The sequence below is a fragment of the Eutrema salsugineum genome, unplaced genomic scaffold (genome assembly GCF_000478725.1).
Source record: "Eutrema salsugineum unplaced genomic scaffold, Eutsalg1_0 scaffold_3, whole genome shotgun sequence".
In the NCBI taxonomy this organism is placed as follows: Eukaryota; Viridiplantae; Streptophyta; class Magnoliopsida; order Brassicales; family Brassicaceae; genus Eutrema; species Eutrema salsugineum.
The window spans coordinates 11,407,776-11,430,117 of record NW_006256756.1 but is presented as its reverse complement, the minus strand read 5'-3'; the positions used below and the strand labels follow the sequence as shown (position 1 = coordinate 11,430,117).

Genomic DNA, 22,342 nt, shown 5'->3' with positions numbered 1-22,342 from the left:
TTACCAAATTTGACACAGTATAACACATGTATTGATGCTGTGTCATCACTTTAATTTAATTTTTCAGAAAGTCCATTAGATATTTAACTAAAGCCCATCCACTATAAATTAGGCCTTTTTGCACATAATTAAAAGAAAATTTTTCCTTGGTAGTTTGTGGGCATAACTAAGTCTTTGTAATTCTATATATACTTTTCATTGTTCATAAAATAAGACACAACAGGGTGGTATAATTAAGAGTCCACATCGGTAAATTTGGGCATAACTAAATACCTCTCATTCTTCATTGAATAAGTCTAATGTTAAAAAAATAAAATATATAGATGTTCAAAAAGAAAAATTCATGGAATTTAGAATGTTTTTTCTCTCTAGAGTTTGAATTATATCCAAAGGCGGACCTACGTGTATGGATACTGTGTCAGCTGACACAATATTTTTTTTTTTGGTCACCAAATTTGTAAATAACTTTTTAGCTCACGTTTTTTTCTCTTACCAAATTTGACACAGTATAACATATGTATCGATGTTGTGTCATCACTTTAGTTTAATTTTTCAGAAAGTCCATTAGATATTTAACTAAAGCCCACCCACTATAAATTAGGCATTCTTTCACATAATTAAAAGAAAAATTTAAGTGTTCCACATTGGTAGTTTGTGGGCATAGCTAAGTCTTTGTAACTCTATATATACTTTTCAATGTTCATAAAATAAGACACAACATGGTGGTATAATTAAGAGTCCCACAACGGTAAATTTGGGCATAACTAAATACCTCTCATTCTTCATTGAATAAGTCTAATATTAACAACAACAAAATAGATGTTCAAAAAGATTCATGGAATAAGCCTTTGTTCCAATATTTCTGTGGTCTTTTTTTCTTTGATTTTATAAAGTAAATAATTTGTTTATTTTATTTTAATGACATACAGATATGAAGAGGTTTTTGAAAAGAAAAATAAAGAGCTTCTTCCTCATCTCACAATGATTTAGATGATTTACATGATCTACCATCGGATCCTGATGATCGGAAAAAAATATCAGAATATTATCCAATCAAAGGAATGAGGTCATTCGAAGTTATTTGATTAGAGGTCCTTGTCAACCTCGTGGTCATATTTTCAAACAAACATTGATAAGAGGCGTATTAAGAAGGTTTAGTCATGCTTTGTTTGATCAATATCCAAACTGGTTATAGTGTGAAGAAAGATACTGTTTTTTGCCTATGTTGTTACTTATTCAGGGATAATGCTGGTAAAGTTGCAAAAAAATGATGTGTGGACCACTAATGGTTTCTCTAGCTGGAATAAGCTCAAAAAAAATTCTGAACATATTGGGGGTGGGGGGGGGTGTTTATAGTTTTCATAACAATGTAATGAAGTGTGAAAACTTGATTATGCAAAGCTATTTTCATCAATGCAACAAAGCTAACTTGATTATACTTGATTATAATTTTCCCCTTTCCATTGTTCGGGTGGTATCTATCTTTACCACAAAATCGACAACGCAACAACTTTCCATATTCCCCCTTCCAAAAGAGCATGCAATTATCCTCACAAACATCAATTTTATGTACAGGTAGCCCCAGTGCTCGTGTCAACTTCTTTGTCTCGTAGTAAGATGACGGGGCTTTATTTGGCTTGGGCAGAATAGCTTTTAAAGTCTGTGATATCTCATCCACGCATGCCTCTGCCATATTATAATCGGTTTTTGCTTTCATCATACGCGAAGCGACATATAACTGAGAAATTCCTTCACAACATCCATCATAAAGGGGTTGGTTGGCAGCCTCAAAAGCTTGAAAAACGCTATCATGATATGGCTCTTCGTTGGTTGTTTCCATCATAGTCTCTAATGCATGGGGCGACGCCACGTTGTGTCATTCGTTAACATTTGCATATGGAAAATTCTCGTAAGTATCTACCGGAACTCGAAAATTTGTACTTTGCTAATCCCATGTCGCTTCTTCACCGGTAAAATGACTTGCCATCGAGGATTCGCCAACATCATAACAATTTTCTCCATGACTTGACCAAACATAGTAATTTCCCTTAAACCCCACTCGAAAAAGATGACTAGATACTGTTCTTGCATCACGCTGCTTCCGATTCTTACACCGTGCACAAGGACATAATAAAGTGTTTCGCTCTTGGTAAGATGCTTGATTACAAGCAAATGTAAGAAATACGTTAATCCCTTCTGTAAACTCGTCAGATACACCATTTCTTACTGGATCAATACGGCGATCCATCCACTCTCGTGATTGAAAAAAATGAGACATTTAGAAAAATAAAAAGCTTAACAAACTAATGTAAGTTAAGCAGTGCCGACTTGTGCAATGCACACGGTAGAAAAGCACACGTTTTAATAATTTTAACTAATTTTTCATATGTTTTAGGGTCTTTATTTTATCATTTTAAATAAGGCCCCAAATTTTAATTTTCTTTATCATAAAAGAAAATTTTCTTCTTCTTCTTTTTTCAGTAGCACAGGGACAAAAATATTTGTCAACCAGCACTGAATTGAAGAGAGAATGAGAAATGTAGGTAGAGAAACGAGTTGGTTATATAGATGAAATATAGCCACGGTTTAGCTACTGTATGTTTTCGTGGCTTTCTGCAAGATTCTCTGCAAGATTAGACGTTTTCGTGAATGACGCCTAGCCACGAAAAAATTGTGATTTAATCATGACATATTTAGCCACGATTTGGCAACAGTAGTGTTTCGTGGCTTTTTGGTGGCAAAATCGTGTAAACTGTAGTCATGAAATATTAGTAACTTATTCGTGGCAAAGATTAGCCACGAATAGCCACCAAAATGCCACGAATATGTTTGAAATTTAGTTTTTTTGTAATTCGTGGCTATTTCGTAGCATTTTCGTAACTATGTTTAATAAAGCCACGAAGTGATCGTGACTCTTCCGTAACTATACAAAATATTTCTACTAGTGTCACGCTCATCAATTATCTTTATAATTACCTTACATATAGAAGATAAATGTTATTTTGTAAATCAACGACATCATAGTCCTGATCAAACATATTTCTATAAATTTATTTTCACAAACACTTCTCAAAAAAGCGATATTGAAAACTTCTTGGTCAAGTCAGGTTAAATTCAATTCTTGGTCAAGTCAAGTCGTAAATCATACATTTCCCAGGTTTAGTAGGTCTGTTCGTGTTCATATGTAACTAGCTTTAGACAAGGAGGTATGAGCCGTCCAGCCTTATATTCAAAAGTTGTGTGCCCATTCAATTTTTTAGCAATGGCATTAAGGGAAATTTACAGAAGGAATGAATACACAGAAAACTTCACAATTCTATGTTTATCCATGGCTATAACTGTAATTACTTTATCACATAATTTTTTTTTGCTAAATGATAAATATTCATTTAAAAAAATGAAAATATTTAGGTTGTACAGAATTGCTCAAACTATCAAATTGGTCTGCCTAAAAAGAATTTAAAAAATGGAAGCAAATGGGTTATTTTACCACATGTATTTCGATCTGTAAAAAAGTGGTTGCTCTTTGTTATGAAATTGTTATGAAAATGTTGTTGTGTCAAATTTTAATACGATCATACCTTCACAAATGAATTGCAATTTTGCTACAACCTTATTTCATAGATTAGTTACCTCGAACTCGTGAGGATTCTACTTCACTCTATTCAGCTTTACCTAATACCCTGTCACTAAGTAGTAGTCTCTGTCTCCATTCTTATTACAGATCCACGAGTAGGCTTACTTTGCAGCCATACCAGCAAGTCTTATTTTACAAGTCAGATTAATATCCTCTTCCACAAAAGCTTCTTTTAACACGCTAATGTTCCATTCATCAGATCCTTCTTCGTTGAGCAAAGGCATTATAATACTCAAAGGTTCCACATCTTCGTTCACTCTGGGTGGTATTTGCACTACATAGTAGCCATGGATCCTCTAATATCCTCATAATACTACCACTACCAATATGTTTCTTTAAATTTCTTCTCACTAATTCCTCAGTAGTCACTTGCATATATATTTCTCCATGCAAAAGACGGTCGAGAGGACAAGTACCTACCTTTAATGATTCTGCTAATTTCATAAATATAGCATTTTTATTGCACTCTAATAGATCTTGCAAATACAAGTCTAACTAGTAACTATATATGGCATTTACCGAGGTTTACTGGAGGAATGAATACACAGAAGACTTCACAATTCTTGTTACGTGAAAAGCAAGAAAAAACAAGGAAAGAGTAATGAAAATAAAATAAAAAAACAAGATACCAATTCCGTGAATCTTGATTCGAAAGTCAGTGTCTTGTACGAAAAATAAGTCAGTGTTTTTAAATCGATTAATGTTTCCGGGATATGGGCGTGTGGTATTGGATGTTAGTATATACCAGTATATTTCTGAGATATTCCTTGTAAAGATATTATACGATCTTATCTGTCTAAAGATCACATAGAGATCTTCTCCTTTGTATCGTGTATATAAGCCTTTGGCATGACATCAATAATAATTATCAGCTCACAATACTTACATTGGATTGGGGGAGTGGTCCATATTGCTTTTGCATTTGAATTTTTCAAGTGGCAACGTATGATACACTGCACTTGAAAAGTATGGACTCATAAATATTTGAGCATGGGGATGTACGAGTATGCATATGTAAAAACTAGAAGAGGATTCACCCATGCTAGTCTTTCGATTAAAGTAGACTACTTTTCATTAGTTTAAAATAGTTTCTTTTTCTTAAAGAGATACCATTATATACAGATACACATTACAACAAAACATTGTCAATTCCTACAAATTTTCTATTAATTTCTTACGAAATTTGACGAAAAATAAGACTAGTAGAAGACTGGTAGGATATTTCCTGAGGATTAAAGCAAATAGAAAGCCTTAAGAAATTTTCTACCAAACTGAGAAATTGGTCAGAAAGTGGTAAGAAATGGGTGCAAAAATATGATGTTAAAATGGTAGAAAGTTTGTCAGAAATTTTTGAACACCTTCCTACCAATTGCTGAGTGACTGAATCCATCGTTCATTGTTTCGATATGGAAATTAGTGACGGATAGAAAAGTATATGACTGTTTAAGACCATTTTAGTTTTGTTGGGAATTAGCAGAAAATCGATAGAGAAGTTGTGCATAAAAATCCTCATGCCTGTCCTACAATGTGGATTTAACAACAACGATTAAAAACGCAAAAGTTTTAGGAAGTTCTTCAAATACAATTATTAGCTATCGTGGATGTGTTAACGGAATTTCCCTTGCATCTTCGAAGATTCTCGTTTAGCTTCTAATAAGTTTCACGTTCCAGCTTTAAAGCAGAAACAACGCTGGTGTTGGGTCCCGGATCGACCCGTGGAAAGACCAAATAAAATATAAAAGAAGTCCCATTTGACATTAAAGACAGTGCCGTGCTCAGAGTTATAAGAGCGTAAGACGATTATTAGAAATTCGATTTAGTAAAAAAAAAAAAATTTAAAACACCAAAACTCTTATTATTCTATTAGTGTTAAAGTAATAGATTTTTTTAAACTTTTCAAAAATATTAAAAATATATCTTATAATTTGATCATAAATACATCTTTTTATGTTTAGCATTTATATATAATTCTTAAAAAATAGTAATTCAATAAACTAATTTTTTTTAAGTTTACAATTTATCACCATTAAACAATAAAAATAGATAAAAAAATTTCAAAATCTATCTATTTGAAACATTTTTACTTAATTATCTATTTATTTGAAATAGTGGGAATATAAAATATTTCTTACCAATTATTATTTAGGAAAAAAAATCTTACACTCATTAAATTTTAAATGATATTTTAATCAATATATTGTTGAAAGTTTAGGTTTTGGAGGCCATATATTTATAAAAAAAATCAGAGGCCTTATATTTATAAAAATAATCAGGGGCTTGAGGCAAATGCCTTTTTCCTAACAAGCTAAGCACGGGTCTGATTAAAGATGATAAGAATCATCAGTTAGCTCAGATAAAACGGTGATCACCCCGCAAAGTTATGGCTCAGTCATCAGTCTATATTGTTTGTTTTGCTTCCAAATTCAGCAATCTTCTATACGAGATATAATTATTATCATGTAGTTAGAGTGAAAAGATTAAGAATTAACTAATAATGAATCAGATTTAAAATCAGTTTTAGTTATCTATAATCTATCTATGATGGAACAAAGACAAGGCTTTTCTTGTACAAAGGTCAATGTTTCTGTCTTATTTAGAAAATATGAAACCGAAGCGAGGTACTAATATTTATTATTACAAAAACATGTGTCGACAAAAAAAAAAATCAAAAACTTGTCATGCACTAAGAACTTCAATCTATCGATCATGTGACGGTGGACTTTTATGGACGAAAATATGTTATTTCATTTGCAGACAGATCGTTTCTTCTTTTTATTTCCTGATTAAAATTTGGAGAACGTCTACAAATTATTACAAATGAGTGCATATTATGTTAAAACTTATAATCAAGTTAGCATGAAAGTTTTCGGAAGTTCGCTTCCAAAAATTCGCAAACTGTGTTGGAAGCTTGTGCTGCGCTTTGGTTTAAGATGCTAACAATTTCATTTTAGAAACATAGTATCATATAAATATAGAAAAAGTATATTACTTTTGATATGTGTTTTATTTAATTAAAGAAAAAATCCGAAAATTTCTGTAGTACATTAGCATTTGTAAACATCAATTTATGTCTTTTTATTATCTATAAAAAATGCTGCTTACCAAAGATTGTCTTAATTAAACGTGAGATGGTGGAAGTGATAAACTTGATTAGTTATATGAGATTATCTTCGAAAAAATTGAGTTTTGATGATCTTGTTTTTTACAACAAAGATTTAATGTGGATTTAATTATTGATGGAGTAAATATGGAAACAATATGGTGAATTAGAATTTTATTTTATTTTAGGTTATATGATTTTGATTATTTTAAGCTGAATGTGTAAAACAGATGTATATATATATATAATATTATATATATATAACGTATCCCCTTACTAAACTCTTTTAAAAAGAAAGTCGTTTACATGTGTTTATACGCGTTCATTTTCCTATACATGTATATGATTCCATGCAATGTGAGTAGTTTACAATCGTATGTTCATGTCTGTCGGTAAGCAACAAGGCATGCATATCTTATCGTGTTTTATTTCATGCGACACGCCGAAATAATCATCCATCGAAATTTAGTTGATAATAAAGATATCGCCATTAATGAAGACTGAACATGTTCTCTATAGAGTACCTAGTTGAGATGTTTAACCTTTACCTAGATGAGATATTATAAAAATGAAAAATATTTTAAAATAGTATCAAAACAAGTTTTAGGAACAAGAATAGTAAAAACTTTAAAAAATCACAAATAGCACTATTTTATTATAAATAGAGGTTTCTAATTCATTATGAGATGTACGAATTCTTGTAAGTTAATTGAGTGAGTTTCATAAACCTATTAGGACATACTATATCAGTATTTTTTTGGGTGGGCGATTTAAGGAAATTATCGTTTCGTTATTTTTATAATATTTTGTTTATTATAAGTATGTACAAAGGAAAATGTACACATATAAAAATGAATGGTATTTTTTTCTTTTTTGACAATGAAATTATGAGTGAATAAAAGAGAAAACTATAATTTGTAAAAAGGAAAAAAAAAAGAAAAAAAAAACTTAAAATGGGTGCGGTAGGCGAATAATGTATGAGAGAGCCAAGTAGCCAACCATTGAACAGCTAATGTATTTGCAAGATCCAAATCACGAGCTTTCACCTTCTTCCAGTGCTCACAAATTGATGATGTGGAAGCGCGTGATGTCACGTGCCAACATCGTGTCAAGTGAATGCTTCTCTCTCCCTGTGAATTAGGTTCATTCTCGATCAGCTAACTGCCAGCTGTACACTCTTTCCCATATTTCTCCCAACCCACTTTCTTATAGAAGTGGAATATTATATTTATTCATTCAAAAAAGAATATGGGAAAAAGAGTATATAATTCAGTTTTCAAATATAATAAAAGAAGTTACGGGAAAATTTGTAGCAGAATGCAGTCGTTTATCAAAACTAAAATTGTTTATTCAACTAGGGTTACAAGTTTGGTTATTCAGTTTGATTGAACTTGGTTTTTTCAGGTTTCAGGTATTTCAGATATAATGATTTAGAAACTACACCAAAAAAAAAATTAGTTTGATAACTTTTGGTTCAAACCAGTTTGTAAGATAGGTTGATTAACCGTTTTGAATCTAAAATAGATTCAGATTAATATAGATCAAAACATTTTATCTGAATTATCCAAATTATCTGATTATTTGAAATACTAAAAAAAACTATTCATACTATCTGAAATATGTGGGAAAAAAATATAATTTTCGAATTTATAATTATAACTTTTAGAATGATTTTTTTTTTTTTTTGTCAACAGCCTAAGTACCTACGAGAACATAGAAGTCCAGTTTGGAGGTACTGAGTTTACATAGATCATGTCTTGAGGGTAGACTCGAACACTGCGTGCTAGGAGATCTGCTTTCATATTCTTCGTTCGTGGAATAAGGGATATAGAGAAGGAAGTGAAAACCCTTTTACTCCTCTCAAATTCTTCTAGGTGTAATCCAAACGCTGGCCACTCCTCTGGTATAGACACCATCTTCACCAACTCGGAGCAGTCTGTGACGAACGCTACCTCCATCTTGTTGTTTGCTATCATACAATGCATCGCCCAAATGAGGGCTTCCAGCTCTGCATGAAGCGGAGATAAGCTTCGCCTGACATTTCTTGCACCCATAACAACCTTTGCATCGCCTTCTTTTCACGAATACCAACCTAAACCGGAAGCTTTTTCTGTTTCCGTCCAGGATCCATCAGTAAAACATCTCCATCCTGCATACTGCGTGATAACTCGATCCATAATTCCGATATTATTTCCAACCTGTTTCTCCTCCTTTTGTGCTTCGTTCCAGATACTTGCTTCTGTTTCCGCAATCTTCAAAGTTATTTGTGCATCTCTGTCAATATGTGAATAAACTTTATCGTTTCTTGCTTTCCAAATGTACCACAGGATCCATGCAAAATCTGTTGTTTTGTATTCCTGGGGGATTCTCCAAAATAGATGATCAAAATTTGCATAAACCGATGAGATTGGAAAGACATCCAAGGGTGTTGGGATCTTTGAGAGAGCCCAGATCTGCCTTGCCGGAGGGCATTCAAATAGAACATGATTTGTGGTTTCTTCTTCCGTTCCACAACGAGCGCACAAAGTGTCACAGTTCGCTTCTTTATGTTTGCCAGTACTGGTAAACAGCCCGATAGTGCTTGCCAAATGAAATGTTTCAATTTTGGTGAGCACCGTAGTTTCCAGATGTGTGCCTGTAGTGGCTTTATCTCTGGACCATAGTAAATTTCCATACTGTCCTCTGATTTTTGTTGTTCTACCTGGTATCCAGATTTAACCGTATATCTACCTGATTTCGTGAAGTGCCATCCTAGTGTATCGGGTCGATAGACACAACTCGTGGGTATTCCGCGAATGATTTCCACATCTACTGGATCAATGATGGCACTAAGCAATCATAGGTTCCAAGTTTGAGTGACCGGGTCAACCAGATGATTGACCATTAGATTTGGGTAGTAGTTAAACCCTTTACATGTGGCTGGCCTCAGGCGAGAAGCTGGTATCCAAGGGTCATTCCATACTGAGATCGAACACCCTGAGCCAACTCTTTTGATTAGTCCTGTTTGAACCAGAGGTCTAGCCGATATCATGCTCCGCCACCCATAAGAAGGGGTGTAAGAGCGAATATTATCCAGTGGATTTCCGTTTCGATAATATCTTCCTTTGAAGACCCTTGCAAATAAAGAGTCCGGTTTGTCCAATAATCGCCAGAGTTGCTTTGCGAGTAGTGCCGTATTAAAGTTCTCTATTGATCGAAAACCCATACCCCCTGCGGTCTTATGTCGACACATTTTCTTCCAGGCTAACCAATGTATTCCTTTTTGTTGGCCGTTCGAGCTCCACCAATATCGGGCTGCTGCACTTATAAGTTTCGTTGTTATGGATTTCGGTAATCGAAAACATGACATGACAAATGTAGGCATTGCAGATGCCATTGACTTTATCAATACCTCCTTTCCCCCTTTAGATAAGAGTTTTGCTGTCCAACCATTTATTATGTCTTGTTGTTTTTCCGCAACAAAATTGAAAGTTTTTGTTTTGGCTCCCCCCAAGCTTTCAGGGAAGCCTAAATATTTTCCCATTCCTCCGATGTTATCAATTCCTGTAAGCCCTCTTAGCTCATCTTGAATTGCTACTGGGACTGTATGGCCAAATTGAATTGAAGATTTTTCAAAATTTATCTGTTGTCCAGAAACCGATTCATACTGTTTAAGTATTTGTAGAATTTTTTGGCATTCTTCCGTATTTGCTTTGCAGAAAAATAAACTATCATCCGCAAACAGTAGATGTGTAATAGCTGGGCTTGCTCTTGCTATTTTTAATCCGGTTAGAGTTTTGTCCATTTCTGCTTTTTTATATTTGAGATTAGACCTTCCGTGCAAAGGATGAAAACATAAGGAGATAGCGGATCACCCTGGCGTAATCCCCTTTGTGGTTGTATCTGACCTCTAGGTTGACCATTCAGAAGGACCTTATATTGTACCGAAGTAATACACCACATCATCCAAGTAATCCATTTCTCCGCAAAGCCCATTTTCCTCAGTAAATTCTCAACGAATGACCACTCAACTCTATCATACGCCTTACTCATATCTGTTTTTATTGCCATATATTTTCCTTTACATGAGTTATTGGTTCGTAAACCTTGGAACATCTCCTGCGCTATCAAGATATTATCTGAGATCAACCGCCCCGCCACAAAAGCCGATTGTGTTTCCGAGATAACCTTAGGCAACAATCTCTTAAGTCTTTGGCATAAAACCTTTGAGATAATTTTGTAGCTGACATTGCACAAGCTTATGGGTCGCAATTCTGTCATCCGCGTAGGTCGCTCCTTTTTTGGGATTAGACATATGTTTGTCACATTCAACCTCTTGTCAAAACTCCCCGTCTCTAGAAATTCATTTACCAAATGTACTATATCCGTCTTTACTATGTGCCAGGCCTTTTGAAAAAGAGTGCTGTCATTCCATCTGGACCTGGCGCTTTCTCTGGATTCATCATAAAAACTGCTGCTTTTACTTCCTCCTCTGTAGCCTTTGCTGTTAGCATTTCATTTTGTTGTTCCGTGATCATTGGTGTAATTTCCTGGAGAGCCTGATCAAAATCCGTCGGATTAGTCGTAGTGAATAATCGTTCAAAATATTTAACCGCAATTTGCTCAACCCCTTTTTCTGTTAAAACCCAATCTCCTCCATCATTGTAGAGACCAATTATCCTGTTTGCTGCCCGTCGCTGTTTAACCTGCGCGTGATAAAATTTTGTGTTTCTATCCCCTACTGTTGCCCATTGGTTTCTACTTTTTTGCTGCCAATATATGTCTTCTTCTCGATATGCCTCCTTTAGTTTCTTTATTACTTCCGTTAATTCCTCCTCTGTTCGGTTATCATCAGTTTGTAGTTCCTCTAGGTCCTTTTGGAGATTATTTATTTTTTCTTTACCAAATGGTAAAGTATTTTTCCTCCATTTGGAGATTTCTCGGCGACAATTGATGAGTTTTTCCACCACTGCCCCATTGCGTCCTGACAGGGGTATGTCCCATCCCTTTGAAATTGAGTCCATAAAGCCATCGCAACCAATCCATCGTTTATCAAACCGAAATTGTGTCCGTCTCTTCGGTATTTTGTCTTCGATTGTAGCAACTATTGGTCTATGGTCTGAGCCAATCATTGCTAGATATTCCACATACGATTGTGTAAAAAGATCATGCCAATGTTCAGTGCCCGGTCTAGTCTGCACCTGACAATCTGGGAATTCCGTCTTCCCCTCCATGACATTTGGTTTCCTAAACATGGGAATTCTATAAAACCACAATCCCTTATCATTTGGTTAAAGGACACAAAAGTAGAGGCACTTCGAAGATTTCCTCCTTGTTTTTCATGATTGCCACAAATTTCATTTAGATCTCCAATAATAAACCATGGTTCTGTCCTAGTTAGGCTTATCCGAGTCAGGCGTTCCCAAACCTGATCCCTTGATTTTTGGCACCGGATCTCCATAAATAAAAGTCAAAAACACATTTTTTCCTTGTACCATTGCCTCAATATCAATTATCCTATTATTTGAGAATAAAATGTTGACATTAAAAGAATTATCATAGTATAAAGCAAGACCATCACTTGTACCATTCGGTTCCATCGTGTACAATTTATTATAACCAAAATGAAATTGAAACTTTTGCATAAAAGAAAATTCCTGTTTTGTTTCTGAAAGAAATAAGAATTCAGGTCGGTGTTTCTTCCAAATCTCCCTAAGGTAGCTTATTGTCCAATGACTTCCGACCCCTTGGCAGTTCCAGCTAAGTACTCTCATCTACTACCTCCGATGTTGGCTTCTGCTCCATACTCGGGAGTGATGGTCCCTTAAAAGCAGTTGTTGTTGCTCCTTCCCCTTTCCGGTTAATGTTTTTACCCACATGTTTCTTCCGAGGAGATACCAGTGCCTGCACCAGGCGCTTCTTAGAGCCGCCAACTAACTGGTTGGTGGTTTTTTTGAGTATCTTCTTCTTCCCCTCTGCCTTCTTTGCTTCCGCCATAACTTCCTTATCACCCTCAACCACTTTTTCTGTTTCACATGCCTTTATCTCTGTACTCTCCTTTCCTACCTCCCCTCTCTCTCCCTTTTCCACCAAGAAATGTTCATCACTTAGCATCTGTTGCGATGCCTCCAATTCCATATCCAAGAACAGTTCCTGCATTTGTGTTCCTTCCATCTCCAAAATATTGTCCATAAGACCAAGATTTGGAACCTCAATATCAGCATCCGTCATTAGCTCATTTATCATATCGGCTGCACCAGTCATATCGGCTGTAACTCCTTCCCGCTGGTCTCTAAGAGTATTGACCATCGCTTCATGCTCCACTAAGGTTTCATCCTCAAACATTAAACTTTTCCTCACCATCTTGTTTGGTTTTCCACCACCATCAGTCATCTCTTTTTCCATCTGCTTAACCACCTCTCCATCCTCCAGAGAATCCTCGATCGCATCTGCGTGGGATGACTTCTTGGTATCAGCAATCTCCTGTACCACTTCCGCTGGTTTCTCTGTACCCGGCATTGATGATGACGCCGCTTGTGTCGCATTCCTTTCTCCTGTGGGAACATATCCTGATGCCTTGTACGATCGGTTATATCCCTCATTATACCTCCACTCCATTCTCCCTTTCCTTTGTGTATTTCCCTCTTCCGCATGATTTGATTTTTCCTCTTCTTTGGCCTCATAGTTCTTCCTTTTTCCTTTGTACTGATTGTAGCTAGAAACCCCGTAACTTCCATTTTTGCCTGCATCCTTAGTTCCTTTACTTCCATAGGTCACCGCCGTTTTGTAAGATGCTCCACCAGTCCCTTGCTGTGGGTCATCAAATCGATCCTCTCCTGATTTTTGTTCGCCAAAAACCGCATTTGTAGGGCACTTTTGCTGGTCATGACATAAACTGAGGCATATCCGACAAAATCCAAATAGCCTTTCATACCTCAAGTAGACTGTTGTCTCTTCACCGCTATGGAATTCCACCAGTGTCTCAAAGCACAATGGCTTGAAGCCATCGATGACAACCTGAATTTTCCCTTCATCTAGGTTCACTGCTTTGACATCCCCAATCCCTTTCCCAATGGTGCGAAAAGTTAGATCCGCCCAGAAATGAAGTGGAACTCCGATGACCCTGACCCAGAACTTGATCTGCGATGGGTAACTTGGATCCACAATGGGTGACAACCTCACTAATGACAGCATCCAATAGTCAAAATGAAATGGCTCCATCTTCATAACCTCTTTGATGTCCTCCTCTCTGTCGAAATCAGATTGAAATCGACCAAGACCCAGGTCAGCACCCGCAACTCTATCCTCCATCTTCCATATCCTTGGTAGCATGTACAAGAGTGCTTTCATATCTTGCATTTGGAGATTCATGCATAGACCAATCAGTGTTTTTGCATAGGCTTCGATCAACTTGGTGTTGTCGAAATGTGGCACCGTGATTCTCATTCTCTTCTGAGAGACCGAACTTTGTGATCCCGACCCTTGGTGTTTAAGCAAATTGCTTTGAGACATTGCCTTAACCGCTATTGAAAAACCGTGTGTTGGAGAGAAAAGAGAAAAAAGTTTGGAGGAGTTTGTGTGATGTAAATCATTACGATCTCCCCCTGCTCTTATATCCCTTCGCTTGCACAAAGCAAATCTCATAGGTGGAGCCAGATCCTCGATTTGATAGAGTGTATTCCAAACATAGATCCCAGATTGTTCCCAAATATTCCACTTAGTATTCCGATTGCGACACACCGTCTGTATCTGATCGAGATTCCGGCTTCTATACATAGTCAAAATAATCGATTTAGTTCCAGTGCAGATCCGGCAATCATATATTGAGAAATCATGTGTTACCCGAATCTCTTCCTGCGCTGATCCTTTGTGATTTGGGATGCTGACTTTTAATTGTGGATCTCTCCACATATTCTGAAGAGATTCCTCTTTCCTGTCCGATCTGGGAATCACAGATCCCATTCCAAAAAAACTTTTCTCCATCGGGTCCTTACATTACAGAGATTATGACATACCCATATGGTCCGTATAAATGCTGAAATTACCGAGATCAACCGTGAGTAAACTTCCTTGCTGGATCACATGCTAAATCTCCATGTAATTTTATATACAGAAAAATGTAAAGAGAGAAATTACATTCGATTATTTTAAATATAAATATACTTAAATATTTTATGTATAATTGTGTTTTGGATACTTATTTCTATATCAGTTTGGTTCAGTTCAATATTCGTATATGGATTTGATTCAGTTAAATTTGGTTTAGTTCTTTCTAATTTGGATCAGTTCGATTTCTTCTGTTCCAAGTAATTTTCTTTGTAAAAGTATGTAAATTCATGCAGTTTTTTTTTTGGTTAACTACATTTTTTTAGGTAATTAGAACTTCTATAAAATTGTCTATCGTAAAATTGTTTATATACTAAAAAAACATAACATATAATTTTTTTTGCTCAAGTTCATATTACTTATATTATCCAGGCTGTCAAAAATTAAAAGTCCTCAACGTCTCTCGGAAGTTTCACATTTTTCTTTAACTGCCACACGCTTTAAGCCTTGACAAACACAGCTCGCTAACAAGGGTAACTTCGTCATTGTAAACTAATACTGTCTGTAACTAAGCTGTATATGACTATATATTCCGTCACTTTATCGATACGGTCAATTGTGATACCTCTTTTTCTATTTTCATCAACTCATTCTGACAAAATAAAAAAAACGTTATTAATTTTTTACAGTGTATATAATACATATTAATATTATGTATTACTCCCATTAACAGCTATAGTTTTTTAATTGATTCATTCCAACTTCCAACTTGATTCATTTTTTATTTATTAAATTAACAAACATATTCTGTACATTAATATTATTTTACCACAAGAATCCTATGTCTCATTCGAGCCTCCGAGAATCTTATCCAAATCAAAAAATATTTCATAAGTGAGTTATCAAGTAACTTTCAAATGATGTCATATTTTTTTATATGATGAAGTATTCTTAATAAAACCGTTTTACTCGTATTAGTGTACATTATAAAATATTCAAAATTATTTTTTTCTATTTACAAAAATAAAAGCTTAAAACAAGTTTCATTATGAAAGTGAAGTAGTACATATTTGCATGAAACTTGTAATGAAAGACATTAAAAGCACTGCACAATTATAATGACAGCTTACAAAATAATAACTTTAAAAAATTTGAATTTTAACATAAACCAAAGTTTTAATTGAAAAAAAAAAAGTGTGGGTCTATGGATCATTCCTTAGCTGGCAACAGTACAATGGACCATTACTCTCTCTTTTTTTCATCTTTCCTTGTTCTCTGCAAGTTCCCTTCCTCTTTCACTTTAAAGCATATAAACATCACTTTATTAATATCATTTCTATTTCAAAATCTAATTTTATTTGAATATAAAATATACATCCACTGTCCCTTCGTAGACATCCGATAAAATATGCATCCACTCACAAAGGCATATAAATAACACTCATCACACTCCCCATTTCTTCACAAACCTATCTAAAACATCAAAAGCAAAAGCATCTCTCTCTCTTCTCGTCTCTTAAACCATTCACCAAAAAAAACAAAAAACAAAATGTATTCGTTAGTCTTTAAACTCTTTCTGGTTTTCTGTCTCTTCCAAATCTCAATCTCTGCTAGGAAACTAGCAGAACAAGGAGAATCAAACCAGTTTCAACTATTGAAATACCACAAAGGAGCTCTTCTCTCCGGAAAAATCTCCGTTAACCTAATCTGGTACGGCAATTTTAAGCCATCTCAAAGAGCAATTATCTCCGATTTCATCACCTCACTCTCACATTCATCTCCAAAAACTCTCAACCAACCATCTGTCGCCACGTGGTGGAAAACCACAGAGAAATACTACAAACTCGCGGCAGGAGATAAAAACCCTTCTTCTTCTTCCTCTTCACCATCTCTCTCGCTCACTCTCAAGACCCAAATCCTCGACGAGGCTTACTCTCTCGGAAAATCTCTAACCGATAGAGAGATCCGCAAACTAGCTTCTAAAGGAGCTCAATACGACGCAGTCAACGTCGTATTGACTTCAGCTGACGTGGCGGTGACAGGATTCGGTATGAGTCGATGCGGGACCCACGGGTACGCTCGTGGTAATAATGCGGGTAAACGGGGCTCCAAATTCGCTTACATTTGGGTCGGAAACTCCGAAACGCAATGTCCGGGTCAATGCGCGTGGCCGTTTCACGCGCCGGTTTACGGTCCTCAGAACCCGCCGCTCGTGGCGCCGAACAACGACGTTGGACTCGACGGTATGGTGATTAACTTAGCCAGTCTCTTAGCCGGAACCGCGACGAACCCGTTTGGTAATGGTTATTACCAGGGCCCACAAAACGCACCTCTCGAAGCTGCGTCTGCGTGTCCTGGCGTTTATGGGAAAGGAGCTTATCCTGGTTACGCTGGGGATCTGCTTGTGGATACTACGACCGGAGGTAGTTTTAATGCGTATGGTGCAAACGGCAGGAAGTTTTTGCTTCCTGCTTTGTATGATCCTACGACGTCGGTTTGCTCTATTATGGTTTGAGAAAAACAAAGAAAGAATCTAATGTTTGGGTCTTGGTCTCTGTAGTAGAAAATAATATTCAATCTAGTGTAATTCTTTTATTCAATTAATATTGTTTTCTATTTTCTCTTCATATATTTGTACGAATTTTTTTTTTTGGAGCTTTGAATTAGTTAAAGATTATTTTAGATACATATAATCCAATTACAAATCGAAACAACTTCTCCAGAGATTTGGGACATTTCGGCCATTTGGCATGTGAAAAATATAAAATAAAAGCTTAAAATAAAAACACAAGATAGATTATCTTCAATCAGTTTCACCTTAACTAACTGGTTGTTTGCAACTGGAACGGAACCGGATATCTAGACTTTTCAAGGTATCCGGATCCGGATCCGGATTCACCGGATAATCAATTTTACTATCCGGATTCGGATCCGAAAACTCCAGAGACCGAATATTCGGTTTAAATCAAATATTTAAAGATATCCGACCAAATATCCGGTTTCGTTGATTTAAAAAAATCTTCAATTTTTAGAAATTATAATAAGATAATATATATATAATTTTAAAATGTATCAACATAGCAAAAATTACAAATACCAAAAATTAAAAAGCTTTCAAGTAGCATTCAAATAACATAAAGTTTAAAAGCTTACGTAACAAAAGAAAAAATAGTAATAAGAAAGGTAATTTATCTTCATATCCATGTGTTATCCATTTTCATGTTTTTCTCTCACAATCTAAAATAGAAAATTGTTATGCAATATGAATTTTAATAAATATTATCAAAATAAATAAATACTTAATAAACAGATAACGAATATCCGATTTCAAAATTTTCTATTATCCGGATCCGTATCCGAAATAACCGAATACTTAGTTTCACTTTCCGGATCCAGATCCGAACTCTACGGATATTCGGTTTTTACGGATCGGATAGGACCGGATACCGGATCGGAGACCGGATATCGGATAATAATTCCAGCCCTAATCATATCCAAACATAAATGTTTTAAATTTTTTAAATATAAATTTGTTATTTATATATAATATTCATATTTATAATCATATATTGAATTTTCAGATAATTAATTTGTACAATTATTCATGTTAAATTTGCATTATTCTGTAAAATTTTAAATGATGATTTTAAAACTAAAATCTCCAAAAATTATATTCTCTAAAAATGATTTATATATTAGGATTGACTTTTCAAATACAGATATCACATGTTTCTAAAAAAATATGAATTTTAAATCTATATTAGTTTGTTAACTTTTAAATAATTAATTTGCAGATAAAATTAGAGAATACATTTTCAATTGTTGGACTTTTCTCTGGCAACATCTCCAGACATCTTGGACCTGAAATATTAATAGACACTATTAGAATACGTGTAATACAATGATACACAAAATAAGTTATTATCTATTATATTAACACAGAAGCACTTTTAGTGTCTGTTTTCAAACACACCTAAATTTTTTTTATTATTTTATTTTATATTATAATTAATTTCAAAAATTGGTTACTAATTTAGATATTGTTAGATTTCCTTAAATATAGGTTATATTTAATTTCTATTTTAAAATATTCGAAATTTTTATTACTTAAATTTAATTACAAAAATTTAGATTCAATTTAATTTAAAATTCTAAACAATTATTAATAGATTTTATTACAAAATTAGATGATATTTTAATTACTTTAGAATTCCTTAAATACAGGTTAGATTTAATTTAAAATTTTGAATTTAAATAATATTTTCATAATAGCACAAATAGTAAACAAATATTTTATTGTATTGTTTATCATAATCAATCCGTCTAAAGCATCAAATATTTAATATTAATAAATATTTATATTTTACAATAATATGATAGAGCAAGTTAAAATTATACATTTATAATAACAATTTTATACGGATTAGTTTATCAAAACATGTAAGATACTAAAAAATGATTTGAGATAACTAAATGGACAGGTTAGCTAATTCATAGATATATAGATTGTTTACGTGTAATTCTAAATTTACATAAAGTTCATAATTAACATTATAGATCAATATATATTTAATTAACTCATATTCTTATTCTACTAATATATAAATCTATACTATTCAAAATTAAAACATGATAACAAAATTCTTGAATTAAAAAAAATAAATAAAAAAAATAAAATCTATTAAAAAAATTATATTAGAAATAAAAATAAAAAATTCCCGGATAGACGCACGGGGTTAGAATCTAGTTAGACTTAAAATAAAAATAATATTGTATCAATGAATACCTACAAAAACTAATCTAACTCTTAGTAATTATATATAGTTCTACTCACCATTAATTAATCTTATTAACGGTTAATAGCTATATAACAAAATTCGAATGTGTGTTTAATACATAGACGGGCATAGATCATATTATAGGAAGTTTATTATGGCAATTGTATGTATTTCTATGTCATTATTCTATAGATCATTTTATTACTTGATCTTGATACTTTTTTTTTGTTGAAATTCGGTGAATGAAATATAGAATGTTTGTAGTTACAATCCAGTGTTTTTAGTTACAATCCAGCGTTTGAGGGTTAGTTATCTTGAATTTTATTTTAGTCCAATGTTTAATTGATTTAACATCGTTATATATAACATATAATCGTTAAATAGTGAACCTAATTCTTAATAGTTCTCATGCAACCATTGGTACTCCTAAATGTAGAATTAATTGGTGTCTTATAATATATTTGTTCGTTATCATGAAATGAAACAATTTTACACTAAATTCAGAAAATAATTTTAGAACTCAGAACCACACAATATACAATCTTCTTTTCGTACGATCAACAGAAAAATATCGTCATGCAAAAGAATTTGGAAACTGGATTTTGATATTTTCATATATTTGCATACTTAAGATGCATTTTTGGTCCAAGAATAGAGTCTCATGTAGTCATATAGGTAGTTTTCTTTGAGTTTTGTCTTTGTTTTAGCTTTTGTAGGAAATGCATTAAGTCCCAAAGAATCTTGCATATTTGGAGTGATTTTTAGGTACTTTGGAGGCACTTGGGGACCTGATGGAGCTGAGACCGCTTGGAGAAAGCCCTTGTATTGGTGAATGGGCTCGGACAAGTATCTTCACCTGGCGATATGCTTGAAAGATTGCCTGAGACAGAGGTCTTACACCTCGATTTAGCCTCCGGTGTCTTCACCAAGTTTGTAGAGGAGCCGGTAATATTTCCAGAACACTTGTAATGAGGCGATTTGGAGTAGTGAGCTGAAAGATACAGCGTTTTGAAGATGAACCTGTCTTGCAGCCATTCCGAACCAGTGCAATGTTCCTCAAAGAACTGTTCTACCAGAAGCCTTGCTTTCCCCGGATGCATATGGTCCCTTCATCAAAGTTGGATCTGATTGAGTTTCTGGAGCTGGAAAATCGAGTACCAAATCACTGAGCAGGAAGTTATGGCAGTTTAAGTTCGAGGGGGTCCATTTCCACACCGAGATAAGTACCGGGAGAATGATGGCCGAAGTATGCTATATCTTGGGGATTTCTCACTTCAGAACCTTCACCAGGGAGTACACCGGGGTATCTTGTTCGGATTAAGCTGAACCTTATAGCCATTTTGCTTCTAATCTACTCCGACCATGATTATCTCGAGGTGAAGCCCAGTGTAATCTCCATAGTGTCGAAGGTCATTTCCACTCCGACCAAGATCATCCTTAGGTGAAACCCGGTGTAATCTCTGTATTCTTGAGTCACCTCTTTCACTCCAGAATGTACACCGGCCTAATCATGCCCGGTGTAATCTTCGTAGTCTTGAAGCACACTTTTACTCCGGGATGCACACCAGCCAAATGAAGCTCGGTATAAACTCAATCTTAAGAGCATATTGCATATTTTCACACCAAGATATACATCGGCCAAATGCAGCTCGGTGTAATCTCTTCCTGAGCCGTTAAAGCAGGGTCAGTACCCAGTTTGTCCTGAGCTGATCCAGTCCAGACCCCTTAGAATATATAGGTTTTTGGGAGAAAACCCTTAGGATCTTTTGATCACTTTTTGTTTCTCTTTGTTTCTCTTTGTTTCTTTGCCTCTTTGGGTGAAAACCTTTGTTCTTTGTTAAGAGATACCTCGTTTTTAATCATTCAAGGCTGTTTCTTATCATTTATTATCTTTACTTCTAATCATGACTAACATCACCTCTTGCAAAGGAAATGGTGTGTTAAGCATGATTAGTGAGTAGTCTTCTTTTAAGCTTCTAGGTGTGTATATTAGGGTGCTTAGGTGTTTAATTTATGATATTTAAGTTATAGATTCTCATTTTCTTTCCTTAGTTAGCTGCTTTTAATGCCAGGTTTCCTTGAGAAAAAGAAATCTGGGTTCATAGACATTTCTCCACCTACAAGGTGTTTGATGAAATGTCTGCATGAGCTGACTTAATGGTTTATGTTTGAGAATGTTTTCTTGAGCATAAATAACATGTTAAAACTGTTTACTAATGCATATTGATCATCATTACACTAATGAGAATTGAGTTTGAATGCTGATTAATATTGTGATCATTGTCTTGAGAAAGAAATGATCTTGCTTTGAGTTCTAAGTTAATTGGAAATGGAGATCATGTGATGCTTGCTTTATCTTACTGTATAATATTCAGTCTTTCTTAGCTCATTGTTCTGATGCATAAAGAGGCTGTTTGGTCATATTGGACTTTGATTATCATGCTTGTTAATTGTCTTTTCACTAATGAGAATTAGTCTTAATTGATTAGATGATTAACAAAGGAAATTTTTTTATGAGAGTGAATTAATCTGATTTATAAGTCTAGACTAAATATTAGCAACTGTTGCATTGTTTGCTTAGCATCATGAATTAGCATTGAAAGCAACCTAATCAATGATCACATCTAGAGGTTTAGCTTTATATATTTGAATTGGAGTCTTTGTTTTACTTCTCTTGCTTGCTGATGTGGTGTGTGTCGAGGGTGTCAAGTTTTACCCTAAATGAAATCAATAGCCGCAAGTGCACAGCTGATCGATTTTAGTACTTAGGGATCGAATCCACATGGAAGGAGGATCTTTCCT

The 22,342-nt window shown here is 34.5% G+C and overlaps 2 protein-coding genes across 2 annotated transcripts; one reads left to right on the top strand and one right to left on the bottom strand.

Annotated features, from left to right (window-relative positions):
• Positions 1-12,476: 12,476 nt before the first annotated feature.
• LOC112085413 lies at positions 12,477-14,228 on the bottom strand. The gene has a single exon (XM_024154623.1). The coding sequence runs from the start codon at positions 14,226-14,228 to the stop codon at positions 12,477-12,479; it is 1,752 nt and encodes a 583-aa protein (XP_024010391.1).
• A 1,975-nt stretch (positions 14,229-16,203) lies between these two features.
• On the top strand, positions 16,204-17,413 carry LOC18014595 (protein EXORDIUM). The gene has a single exon (XM_006397180.2). It carries the CDS (start codon positions 16,312-16,314, stop codon positions 17,275-17,277), a length of 966 nt encoding a protein of 321 aa, XP_006397243.1. The 5' UTR covers positions 16,204-16,311; the 3' UTR covers positions 17,278-17,413.
• Positions 17,414-22,342: the final 4,929 nt, after the last annotated feature.